Here is a 13,506-nt window from a genome sequence, read left to right on the forward strand (position 1 = left end):
CTGCTGTACATCCTTGTCTGAAAGGAATTATTCACCCTTAAAGAACCGAAGGTGTGATGATCACGTGGGGAGAGATCGGGACTGTTATAGTGTGGGTGTTCGAGTGTGTCCCACTTGATTTGGCTTAACTTCTGCATTACTGCATTTATGGTATGAGAACTTGCATTATCATGAAACAGTAGTTTCCTGTGTTACACTTTTCTACAATAGTGGTTTTTGACAGACATGCTGCCCCATATACAGTTTTCATTATACACCACATTAATCCCTTGCCTACATGTCGTACTTTTATACATGCATCGGAGTCGTGCTACATTGCATGTACACTGCAGCAATGCTGTCGAACGGAAACTTTTTGATCACCCCTTATATATTCCCTCAAAAACTATTTGTTATAAGGACTTGTTGGTGCTTCCAAGAGAGTATTAAAGATTTATTCCCATGTAGTAAGACCACTCTTATCTGAAATATGTAATGCATCACTAACTCAAGGCATTTTTCCAGAGAGACTTAACTATGCCATTGTTAAGAGCCACTTTCAGGAAGATGATAGGAAAGACATCATTAGGAACTACTTACCTGTTTCACTACTGATGTCATTTTCCAAAATTTTTGAGAAATTGATGCATTCTAGATTAGTATCTCACCTCAGTGACAATAATATCCTCCAGTTTGGATTCCAGAGTGGTTGCTGTATTGGTAATGCTAGTTACATGTTCACTCACCAGATATTACAAGCATTAAATAACCAAATTGTGCCAGTTGGTATTTTCTGTGACCTAACTAAAGGATGCACAGTGTTACAACCAATATTTTTGATCATTTATGTGGTGACAAAATGCCTGACAGACAGTATAGTAAAATAAACTGAAAGAGTTTCCCCTTACAATTCCTATTCTGTAGAAGAATTTTTATTACTCTAATTGGTGATTTTTTCCTCCATGTAAGTGATCAGCATGTAGGCATATTTACAAATGAATATGATTCATTCCACATCATTATGATATATTATGCTTATGATCCATGGAAAATGGAACTAACTAACTAGCTCCTACAAGTCACACTGGAGAGCTTAATGAATAGCACAGAGCATAATATAAGGTAGGTATATTTTTGGCACAGCAAATTTAATAGATTTACAATTTTGCAGTCATTGTTTCTTTGTTTTACATTTAAATGAACTGTCACGGTCAGAGTCTACTAACCTGATGTGCTGCATACTGCCTACTCCGGTATATTGATAGTGATATATGTGAGTGTTTTTAAACATAGACCAGTTAAAAATTATTGTTAATTTTCCCCAGTCATTTAAGACATCAAAAGTAACAGATTTTATCACATAGTTATACTTTAACTGTTTTGGATCAAATTTAGTATCACACTTTGGGTAAAACCCATCTGTGATGAAAATTAACATACACAGGTTGTTTAAAAATCTTTGCATCAAACCTCTAGGAGAGATGGATGACATCATGGGTACACTTTTGTTACAGACAAAACGTTCACTTACACATCCTGGAAACACTTTCATTCATATTCCAAAGGCTAATACCTCGTTGATACAACCACTCTCTTCTTTCAATGGCTGTTTGTTTCAGTTCCAATACGATTGTCACATCCTATCCTCTTCCTGATGTCATCCAAATACTTTATCCTAGACTGTCCTCTTCCTTTCTTTCCCAGCTCTTTCCCCTTCAAGAATGTTATTGATGAAAGTGTTGTGTCTGATGACATATCACTTTTTATTTTTTTTTATTTTATTTATTTATTTATTTATTTTGGAATCTTCCCCCTTTATTGATTTCCCTCAAGACATGCAGGTTTTTTTCTTTCCATCCAACTCATTCTTTTCATTTTCTGCCATATCCACAATTCTGCAGCTTCAAGTTGGTTACTCTCCAATTTTACCAAAGTCCAATTTTAATTTCTGCAGAGCAGTATACTTCATGCAAATGATTTTCTGGCACATGTATTCATATATTTGCTGCTTAAAATGTTTTTTTGGACATAAATGGCTTTATAGCCAATGCAGCCCTTATCTTCACTTTCAATAAGCATCCTTTGTCCCCTCTGGTTATAATATCAAGATACCAAAGTTGTTTCACCTGATCAATTCTGATTTCATCAATTTTTGTGTTTGTTTTAATTCCTCCCATCCTTAAATACTCACCGGACCAGTGACAACAAGATGATCTAACAGTACCTACTAACTGGCCATGCTGCATACTATCCCCATTTTTTAAATAATTTGTTAATAATAATAACTGTCCAATTTATTAACACAATACAGACATATACACGTTAAGTAGCATGGAAAAAGTCTGTTATTTCATACATTAAAAAGTTTCAGGTTTTTTCCGTAGGAATTAGCATTTCTTTCCAGAGACTAGAGCTACACCACTATCACTAGCAGCACTTGATTTCATCCTCCTCTTCTCCTTGTATTTATGACTTTGTCATTACATTTAGCATATTGTCAAAGCTTCCTGTATATTTGGCATATGTCATGGTTTTCGAGTGTTCATTCTCATTACATGTTAAACAGTCATAATTTGTTACTGCTTAGTGATGTGTTGTATATGCTGTAGTATTCAAAAGCATCCAGTTGCAGTGTTGTTCTTTGTTCTGTCTTCCCGGCCATATCAATTCAATTATATCTCCATCTGCAGGGGGCATTATGTCGATCATTGCCAGTTTCTGATGGGGGCAATTCCACTTATGTTTGTCCACAAGCAAATCTGCAGACCAATGTTTCAACATTTCTACATATAATGCAGTTGTTAGTCAAATTAAAGTGTATTTTGTCGAGTTTTTCATTGCTTGGAAATTTGTCATTGAAGACGATGTCCCATTCATATTTCATGACTGACTTGATGTGAATGTTGTGTACATTTCTGTAGATGATGATCCATTTTGATCAAGGATATTTTTCTTTGACTCAGTCACAGTGTACTGTTGTTATTGTAAATGTCTTCTGTTGGTAAGTAATTTTGGTTTGCCCATTTTGCTGTTTGTATAACTAAACTCAGAGTAATATTGCCTGATGTGGTGATATACAGACTAATTTCAACTAGGGTTGTTCATGGCTTGGTACTTTCTGTTTTATGTTTGAGTACTAGATTTTGGAGTAGGCGATTTGCTGTCTCACTCCTTTCTTTATGTGGTAAATTAAAAGTGTTCGGCATTTATGTCTTGTGCTTAAAAGAAAAGCCTCCTATTGCTAATAGTAGAGTCACAACGTCGAATTGTATTTTAAACACACTTCTTCTCTATAAGAATCGGCAAAAAGCTCATTGTATGTTGTTGGCTAATGAGTCTGAGATAGGAAATATATTACCCTTGTACCATAATGTGTGTCTAAGCAGAAAAGGATATTTTAAAAGTGAATCAGGAACTTAACTTGTCTCGGCATACCATCTTTCATGCAGAGTAGATGACTGGAATGCAGACAACACACACTGCTTACCTACATCGTATAGTGCTTACAACAAACTGCCTCTCAGGAACATAGCCGATACAGAAGGATGCCTGGTGTCACCGTTTCTCCCCATGACTATCTGCCAGTCACTCCTAGATGTTCAATGCAAAGGCTTTGAACCACCGTATACTGTACCTACAACAAATTTTAGAACAGTAATCCACAGTGAATTTATTTATTTATGAGCTGTATGGTGTAACTGTGATGGTCTGTTGTGCTGAAATTTTGCGAATGAACAGAAACATATACATTAGTGAAAAAAACAGTTACTTTGTTACTTCAGTGGTGGTGTCCTCTATTGCAATGGTGTATTGTTTTTATTTTAATTGTTTTTATGCAGTTAAATTAATAATTTTTCTTTATTTGAAAGGACTATTTATCAGAGAGCATGAGGAGATATTTTAAAAAGTCTTTCGCCGAAATTTATGCTTTAGAAAAGCTGATCATAATTCCTGTTGGGAATAATTCAGAAAACGTGTCTCTTATAGAGGACATAAATTCTATGATGGAAGACACAAGGAAAAATCTCCAATTGAAAGATGGAGATCTATTATACTTGGCTGCTGGTTTGGAAAACCGTGTTGTGAGTATTCTTAATCTTAGAAGTTTTCCTTCTGTTTTGACACAGTGTAACTTTTTTGCCAAATTGGAATAAATAATTTTATTTTGTAGGAATTATCCTCCTTTTACTCAGTAAATAAGCGTGTGTGCTTCTGAAAATTATACTATTGTGAAAAATCAGTAGAAAAATTAGTATCATCTGCACTAAATATGTATGCCATTAACGACCTTACATTGTTTAGTGAAGACAAAATAATGTACCATGATCATTTGAGCAATAATAGAAGAATGATTCGCTATACACCTCTACTTTAATCCAGTCCAAACTTATCTGACCATAACTATTTTCTCTCATTGCTTTTATTTACTGTTTTAAAAATGATAAATTTGATTTTCTTCATTGGACAGTATTTCATCTTAGCTGATGTACTTCAGGCTCTTTTGGGACTAGACATCCTGTGTGCAGGAAAAGTTGCTTTCGTAAATGGGTGGGGAGCCCAGAAAGTAAAGAATTCTTGTGTGTTAGGAGCATTGGAAGTGTGCCTGCACACATGCTGTAGCTCCACAACCAACAGCATTAGCACTACCTTATATCCTACTCTCCAGTAGATTAACCCAAGATTAGTCAAGTGTAAATTCACAATAATGCACTGGTCTGTGTCATGTATAATTGTTATGTTTCTTATGTTTTTCTGAAATGAGCAAGAAAATGCGACATTCTGCCAGGTATAGCATCACATGTGATACACTTTCTCATTGAAAAGAAGTTTAGCTTCAACTTTCTTTCACCCCTCTCCTCTCCCATCTTCCATTATTCTACTTTTTTTCCAAGACTACACATAATTAGTCTATGCTCACTGTGAGGCTAACATTTCTTCTTAACATCACAATTTAATGGTATACTATCTTCCTTTTGAATGATGTGAATTCCATTTTAACAGTGTATGGTGTGGGCTTCTTGCCAGGAGACATGAACCACCTCAGCATTATCTTCCTTTTGAATGATGTGAATTCCATTTTAACAGTGTATGGTGTGGGTTTCTTGCCAGGAGATACGAACCACCTCACCATTCACCTTAATACAAAAATGCCACAGCCAGTCTGACAGGTGTATCAGATCAGCTGCAGTTATTTTGAGATGTATATTTTACTTGTATGTGAGTGTGGCTTACTTTTATGTCTTGCAAGATAGTTCTATACACATTAAGACACGTAAACAGCTCATTACAAAGAAAGCCTTGTGCGATTAAAATCTGTAGGTGAATATAAGAATGTGAATGAAGCAGCTATTAAAAAAAATGTGTAATTTTGATTGGAAGCAGACCATATGTATGTCATTACTCTTTCTATCATCTCTCTCTTTTAATTGAAAATTTGAAAACAAGAGTTAATAAACAATTAAGACATATTTCATATAGAACAGTTAATGCCCTTCTGTATGGAATTCATACCAATCACCTTGTGTGGCGTGGACTGGGTGGTTTTTTAGGTTAGATGGCCTCGGGCAAGTACAGAAAGGGCAACAGCCTCAAAGGGTGTGAGGCAAAGTCAGGACATGCGAGGACCAAGCAGCAATCGGTATTGTAATTGTAAACTGTTGAAGCTGCATTGGTAAAGTACCAGAACTTAAAGTGCTGATAGAAAGCACCGAAGCTGAAATTGGTATAGGTATGGAAAGCTGGCTGAAGCCAGAGATAAATTCTGCCAAAATTTTTACAAAGGCGCAGATGGTGTTTAGAAAGGATAGATTGAAGGCAACCTGTGGTGGCGTGTTTGTCGCTGTTAGTAGTTGTTTATTCTGTAGTGAAATAGAAGTGAATAGTTCCTGTGAATTATTATGGGTCGAGGTTATACTCAACAACCTAGCTAGGTTAATAATTGGCTCCCGACTCAGCAGCATTAGTGGCAGAACAACTGAGAGAAAATCTGGAATACATTTCACATAAATTTCCTCAGCATGTTATAGTCTTAGGTGGAGATTTCAATTTACCAGATATAGACTGGGACACTCAGATGTTTAGGATGGGTGGAAGGGACAGAGCATCGAGTGACATTATACTGAGTGCACTATCCGAAAATTACCTCGAGCAATTAAACAGAGAACCGACTCGTGGAGATAACATCTTGGACCTACTGATAACAAACAGACCCGAACTTTTCGACACTGTAAGCCCAGAACAGGGAATTGGTGATCATAAGGCCATTGCAGCATCCCTGAATATGGAAGTAAATAGGAATATAAATAAAGCGAGGAAGGTTTATCTGTTTAGCAAGAGTAATAGGAGGCAGATTTCAGATTACCTAACAGATCAAAACGAAAATTTCTGTTCCGACACAGACAATGTTGAGTGTTCATGGAAAAAGTTCAAGGCAATCGTAAAATGCGTTTTAGGCAGGTACGTGCCAAGTTAGAAGCTAAACGATGTCAAAGTTAGCATAAAGAGGGCTATGTGTGAAGCGTTCATTGAATTCGAAAGTTAGATTCTATGCACCGACTTGACAGAAAATCCTAGGAAGTTCTGGTCTTACATTAAATCAGTAAATGGATCGAAACAGCATATCCAGACACTCTGGGATGATAATGGCATTGAAACAGAGGATGACGTGCGTAAAGCTGAAATACTAAACAGCTTTTTCCAAAGCTGCTTCACAGAGGAATAGAAAAGCAACTGAAATCACTCAACAGAGGAAAGTCCACTGGACCTGACGGGATACCAATTTGATTCTACACTGAGTACACGAAAGAACTTGCCGCCCTTCTAACAGCTGTGTACCGCAAGTCTCTAGAGGAACGGAAGGTTCCAAATGATTGGAAAAGAGCACAGGTAGTCCCTGTCTTCAAGAAGGGTCGTCGAGCAGATGCACAAAATTGTAGACCTATATCTCTGATGTGGATCTGTTGTAGAATTTTAGAACATGTTGTTTGCTAGCGTATCATGTCATTTCTGGAAACCCAAAATCTACTCTGTAGGAATCAACATGGATTCCGGAAACACTGATCGTGTGAGACCCAACTCGCTTTATTTGTTCATGAAACCCAGAAAATATTAGATACAGGCTCCCAGGTAGATGCTATATGCAGCACTGTGGAGCTAAAAGGTTTGGAACCATTTAAAGGATAACACATGTTTGCAGGGGACAAGAGGAGGAGTAGTGTTGTCTTGTGTTGTCTAAAGCATTTAATTTTTGAGTTTCTTTTTCATATATCATCACCCTCAGGCTTCTAGAGAAGAATGGTTGGATGTTGTGCCCAACAACACTAATTTTATCATCATAAATACTGTGTAACTAAAAAATGATATATTTTCAAGGAAAATATATTCTTTTTAATCATTTCAACATGTTCATACACTTCCTGTTACTTGTGCACTGGTGAGCCACACCATCATGACCATCTGCTTAATAGCTGGTTTGTCCATCTTTGGAATAAGATACAGCACTGATGCTGTACATCGTGGATCTATCAGTTTGTTGGTAGTTTTGTGGTGGTATATGGCATTAGATATCTATGCACAAGTCATGTAATTTGCATAAATAACAGGCTGATGATGATGGCGTCCTCTTGGGTAAAATATTCCGGAGGTAAAATAGTCCCCCATTCGGATCTCCGGGCGGGGACTACTCAAGAGGATGTCGTTATCAGGAGAAAGAAAACTGGCGTTCTACGGATCGGAGCGTGGAATGTCAGATCCCTTAATCGGGCAGGTAGGTTAGAAAATTTAAAAAGGGAAATGGATAGGTTGAAGTTAGATATAGTGGGAATTAGTGAAGTTCGGTGGCAGGAGGAACAAGACTTCTGGTCAGGTGACTACAGGGTTATAAACACAAAATCAAATAGGGGTAATGCAGGAGTAGGTTTAATAATGAATAGGAAAATAGGAATGCGGGTAAGCTACTACAAACAGCATAGTGAACGCATTATTGTGGCCAAGATAGATACGAAGCCCACACCTACTACAGTAGTACAAGTTTATATGCCAACTAGCTCTGCAGATGACGAAGAAATTGAAGAAATGTATGATGAAATAAAAGAAATTATTCAGATTGTGAAGGGAGACGAAAATTTAATAGTCATGGGTGACTGGAATTCGAGTGTAGGAAAAGGGAGAGAAGGAAACATAGTAGGTGAATATGGATTGGGGGACAGAAATGAAAGAGGAAGCCGGCTGGTCGAATTTTGCACAGAGCACAACATAATCATAACTAACACTTGGTTTAAGAATCATGAAAGAAGGTTGTATACATGGAAGAACCCTGGAGATACTAAAAGGTATCAGATAGATTATATAATGGTAAGACAGAGATTTAGGAACCAGGTTTTAAATTGTAAGACATTTCCAGGGGCAGATGTGGACTCTGACCACAATCTATTGGTTATGACCTGTAGATTAAAACTGAAGAAACTGCAAAAAAGGTGGGAATTTAAGGAGATGGGACCTGGATAAACTAAAAGAACCAGAGGTTGTACAGAGATTCAGGGAGAGCATAAGGGAGCAATTGACAGGAATGGGGGAAATAAATACAGTAGAAGAAGAATGGGTAGCTTTGAGGGATGAAGTAGTGAAGGCAGCAGAGGATCAAGTAGGTAAAAAGACGAGGGCTAGTAGAAATCCTTGGGTAACAGAAGAAATATTGAATTTAATTGATGAAAGGAGAAAATATAAAAATGCAGTAAGTGAAACAGGCAAAAAGGAATACAAACGTCTCAAAAATGAGATCGACAGGAAGTGCAAAATGGCTAAGCAGGGATGGCTAGAGGACAAATGTAAGGATGTAGAGGCTTGTCTCACTAGGGGTAAGATAGATACTGCCTACAGGAAAATTAAAGAGACCTTTGGAGATAAGAGAACGACTTGTATGAATATCAAGAGCTCGGATGGAAACCCAGTTCTAAGCAAAGAAGGGAAAGCAGAAAGGTGGAAGGAGTATATAGAGGGTCTATACAAGGGCGATGTACTTGAGGACAATATTATGGAAATGGAAGAGGATGTAGATGAAGATGAAATGGGAGATACGATACTGCGTGAAGAGTTTGACAGAGCACTGAAAGACCTGAGTCGAAACAAGGCCCCCGGAGTAGACAATATTCCATTGGAACTACTGACGGCCGTGGGAGAGCCAGTCCTGACAAAACTCTACCAGCTGGTGAGCAAGATGTATGAAACAGGCAAAATACCCTCAGACTTCAAGAAGAATATAATAATTCCAATCCCAAAGAAAGCAGGTGTTGACAGATGTGAAAATTACCGAACTATCAGCTTAATAAGTCACAGCTGCAAAATACTAACACGAATTCTCTACAGACGAATGGAAAAACTAGTAGAAGCCAACCTCGGGGAAGATCAGTTTGGATTCCGTAGAAACACTGGAACACGTGAGGCAATACTAACCTTACGACTTATCTTAGAAGAAAGATTAAGGAAAGGCAAACCTACGTTTCTAGCATTTGTAGACTTAGAGAAAGCTTTTGACAATGTTGACTGGAATACTCTCTTTCAAATTCTAAAGGTGGCAGGGGTAAAATACAGGGAGCGAAAGGCTATTTACAATTTGTACAGAAACCAGATGCAGTTATAAGAGTCGAGGGACATGAAAGGGAAGCAGTGGTTGGGAAGGGAGTAAGACAGGGTTGTAGCCTCTCCCCGATGTTGTTCAATCTGTATATTGAGCAAGCAGTAAAGGAAACAAAAGAAAAATTCGGAGTAGGTATTAAAATTCATGGAGAAGAAATAAAAACTTTGAGGTTCGCCGATGACATTGTAATTCTGTCAGAGACAGCAAAGGACTTGGAAGAGCAGTTGAATGGAATGGACAGTGTCTTGAAAGGAGGATATAAGATGAACGTCAACAAAAGCAAAACAAGGATAATGGAATGTAGTCTAATTAAGTCGGGTGATGCTGAGGGAATTAGATTAGGAAATGAGGCACTTAAAGTAGTTAAGGAGTTTTGCTATTTGGGGAGCAAAATAACTGATGATGGTCGAAGTAGAGAGGATATAAAATGTAGGCTGGCAATGGCAAGGAAAGCGTTTCTGAAGAAGAGAAATTTGTTAACATCCAGTATTGATTTAAGTGTCAGGAAGTCATTTCTGAAAGTATTCGTATGGAGTGTAGCCATGTATGGAAGTGAAACATGGATGATAAATAGTTTGGACAAGAAGAGAATAGAAGCTTTCGAAATGTGGTGCTATAGAAGAATGCTGAAGATTAGATGGGTAGATCACATAACTAATGAGGAAGTATTGAATAGGATTGGGGAGAAGAGAAGTTTGTGGCACAACTTGACCAGAAGAAGGGATCGGTTGGTAGGACATGTTCTGAGGCATCAAGGGATCACCAATTTAGTATTGGAGGGCAGCGTGGAGGGTAAAAATCGTAGAGGGAGACCAAGAGATGAATACACCAAGCAGATTCAGAAGGATGTAGGTTGCAGTAGGTACTGGGAGATGAAAAAGCTTGCACAGGATAGAGTAGCATGGAGAGCTGCATCAAACCAGTCTCAGGACTGAAGACCACAACAACAACAACAACAGGCTGCTGATTTGCATATGTGGTGATGGCATCTGACAGTGAAATAGGCAAGTGGGGTAGCAGATTGACCAGTATGAGATGCAGTTTTCTAAGAAAACAGATTTAATTGCGTGAAAGAAATTAGAGTGGTTAAGAAAAACTTAATTAGCTTCAAATAACTTGTGTACCATTGGCTGTTGAAAGACTACAGAAAGAAGTCACAAATTCAGTTATGTTCATTGGATCATAACTGATGAATGCTCAATAACTTTGTTTGAAATGTTAGCTGTAATTGACCTAAGTCAAATGATGGCAAAATGGTGAATTTGGTAATTTAGATGTTGTTGTCATTGGAGACCTATTTCAATTGTAGCCTGTCCTTGGCTCATTGATTTTCAAGCAGCCAAAGTCTTACGAGCATACTTTTCATCTGTGGCATCTCTTCAATTTCATGGAACTCCATCAAAGTACGACATCAAAATAATGTCTTCATTGAATTGCGTTATTGACTTTGTGATGGCAACTTCACTGCTGATGAAGGGATGTCCTATATGGCTGAGCTATATATGACCTTCATTCAGTGGCGGATGCATATGGGGGGGGGGCGCAACCCCCCTGCCCCTCCGCTTGCGGGGCTGCCCGCATTGCCACCTACACTGCCCCTGTCAGTCAGCCTGCACACTATTCTTTTATCAGACATCTCGACAGAATAAAGTTATCGAGTATGACATATTGGAAAACTACTGTTTTTATTCCAACACTGGACCATGTTACGATTGACATGAGAGAACGTTTTGCCGAAGAAAATATTTATCATTTAAAATTCAACATAGTTTTGCCCTCACAACTACTGAAACACAACGGTAATGATCTGACACATAAATTGAATCAGTGCTTAACTAACCTACCATTCTTTGAAGAAGAGTCACTCCTTGTGATTAAAAAGAGTTTAATGGGAGAGATGCTTCAGTACAAACAAACAAGCATAATCGCCCTTAATGATCGCGATTCTGTTATACAAGCATTGACTGTTTGTCCTATATCTGACTATCCTATTTTGCACGTGCTGTACAAAATACTTGCTTATCTACCCACATCTATTACTACAGTAGAAAGAAGTTTTTCAACACTGCACCATACAAAGACGTGGCTGAGGTCGACAATGATTGTCCTATTGACGATGTACTTAATCAATTTGCCAGGAAGAATAGGTGCGTAGAATTCCTCATTTAAGGAAGAGAACCACAAGTGTAACTTTTTTGTATCATAAGATGGCATTGTCTTGTACATGTGTATAATCAGTTTAAATAAAACTTTCTTAAACTTTGCGTGTGACTTGATTATTTTTTATTATGATAAAAGTAAAGATAGTACAGGATATTTTTAGCATCCCCTCCTTGAGGTTTTTCTGTATCTGCCACTGTCTTCATTTGAGATTGGAGAGTGTGACTCAGCTTCATATCTATCCAAAAAATGCACAGTACATTGCTTGGAACCAACAGAGGCTTGCCAAACTGACAAGTTTGTAAGGATTTGGCCAGTGACTATGGTGGACTTGCTGATGAAACCATTATTGCAGTCTGCACTTGAGGTATGTTGAGTGTAAACATTTCAGTTAGTGCTGGTCTCATTAATGGGTCACTGGGTGAAATTGTTGAAATTTGTTGGATGCATCGAGATCAGTTGCATAAAGGTCAGTTCTTGTTCACGTCTACAATCCTTTCAAAATTTGTACTAATTATAAACATTTTTACGTATTCAGTCAATAGCTGTTGATTACGATGACAAATTCAACATCAAAATTCAGTGAATTCAGTTGCTTTTGACTTTGAGCTGTGTGATAATTGCTCACAAGTCGCAAAGTCTTACTTCAGGTGTGAGCTCCCTTGGGCAGACAAATATTTGTTGCTGGCCAAGTACGTGTGATTTTGAGCTGATTTCGAACCTTAGATCCTTTGTTCCATTTTGAATGAGACTGTTGAAGATCAACTATGCCTTGAAGGAAGTTGTCAAAGAGTGTGTGTATGTTTGAGAAGCAATCCACCATATGATGCAGAGCAGCACTTTAGAACAGAAGCACTTCCTACATCTAAGATTGAACTGCTCTTTGACTGTGACAGCATTGCGGGCATCAAGGTGTACCATCTCAAGCTGAAACAGTTATCACAAGACCACTTCCCATCACATTAGAAATTGCGAATTTCTTTCACATAAAAAAATCAAATAAATATCAAATCACAGAATACACTGAAACTTCTCTGCATTCTCTTGATCCATATACTCTCAGTATTAACAGAATACTGATCAGTATTTAAATAATTGTATTTTAAGCTTTCTGAAGAAAAGTAAAAAATAAAAAAATAAAAACTGAAAAAAGGTCAAATGTTTTGTGAAAGCATTAGTGTAAAAGCAACAAATAAACTAGATTAGAAGGACATTTGACATGCCTTTGAATGATGCTCAAGATCATATACACCAAATGAAAATTTAATATTCAGTTTTTAACTTACAATCTTAGAATCTAAAAGGTTACTAGAAGATATTCGTTTGGTGGATTACATACATCATCATGCAGTCCGCTGTTATGTGGCCTTGACAGTTTCTATCATCCATGCCGAAAGGTATAAAAAAAGATTCCAAAAGTTTTTCAGTCACAAAAATGTTTCAATAGAGAATCCTTCAAATACTAGGAAAGAGAATGTGTGTGGTGAAAGAAGTAGTAATGTCTCCTTACAAGTTTTATTGTCATAATTGTTGTTGCTCGCTCACTTTTCCTGATAAAAAAAGAGTATAGATTTAGAGCATCATTCAAAGACACATGAACTGTTTTTCTAATCTATTTTATTTCTTGCTTTTAGTTAAATTATTTCATTAAGCACTTCAGTGGTTCAATTTTTTTTCCAACATATTTTTGTCAGAGGTATGAACGAAGGCTTCTAATTTTCTTCAGGTTTGCC

The 13,506-nt window shown here is 37.4% G+C and overlaps 1 protein-coding gene across 2 annotated transcripts in view; it reads left to right on the forward strand.

Annotated features, from left to right (window-relative positions):
- Positions 1–13,506, forward strand: part of LOC124774518 (aspartate--tRNA ligase, mitochondrial) — a 158,872-nt gene that overhangs the window by 128,419 nt on the left and 16,947 nt on the right. For both annotated transcript variants that reach the window (XM_047249487.1, XM_047249486.1), the window contains exon 10: positions 3,849–4,061. In XM_047249487.1, coding sequence (XP_047105443.1) covers positions 3,849–4,061 — 213 coding nt within the window. The remainder of the gene's footprint in view (positions 1–3,848; positions 4,062–13,506) is intronic.

This window comes from Schistocerca piceifrons, chromosome 2 (genome assembly GCF_021461385.2).
Source record: "Schistocerca piceifrons isolate TAMUIC-IGC-003096 chromosome 2, iqSchPice1.1, whole genome shotgun sequence".
Taxonomy (NCBI): Eukaryota; Metazoa; Arthropoda; class Insecta; order Orthoptera; family Acrididae; genus Schistocerca; species Schistocerca piceifrons.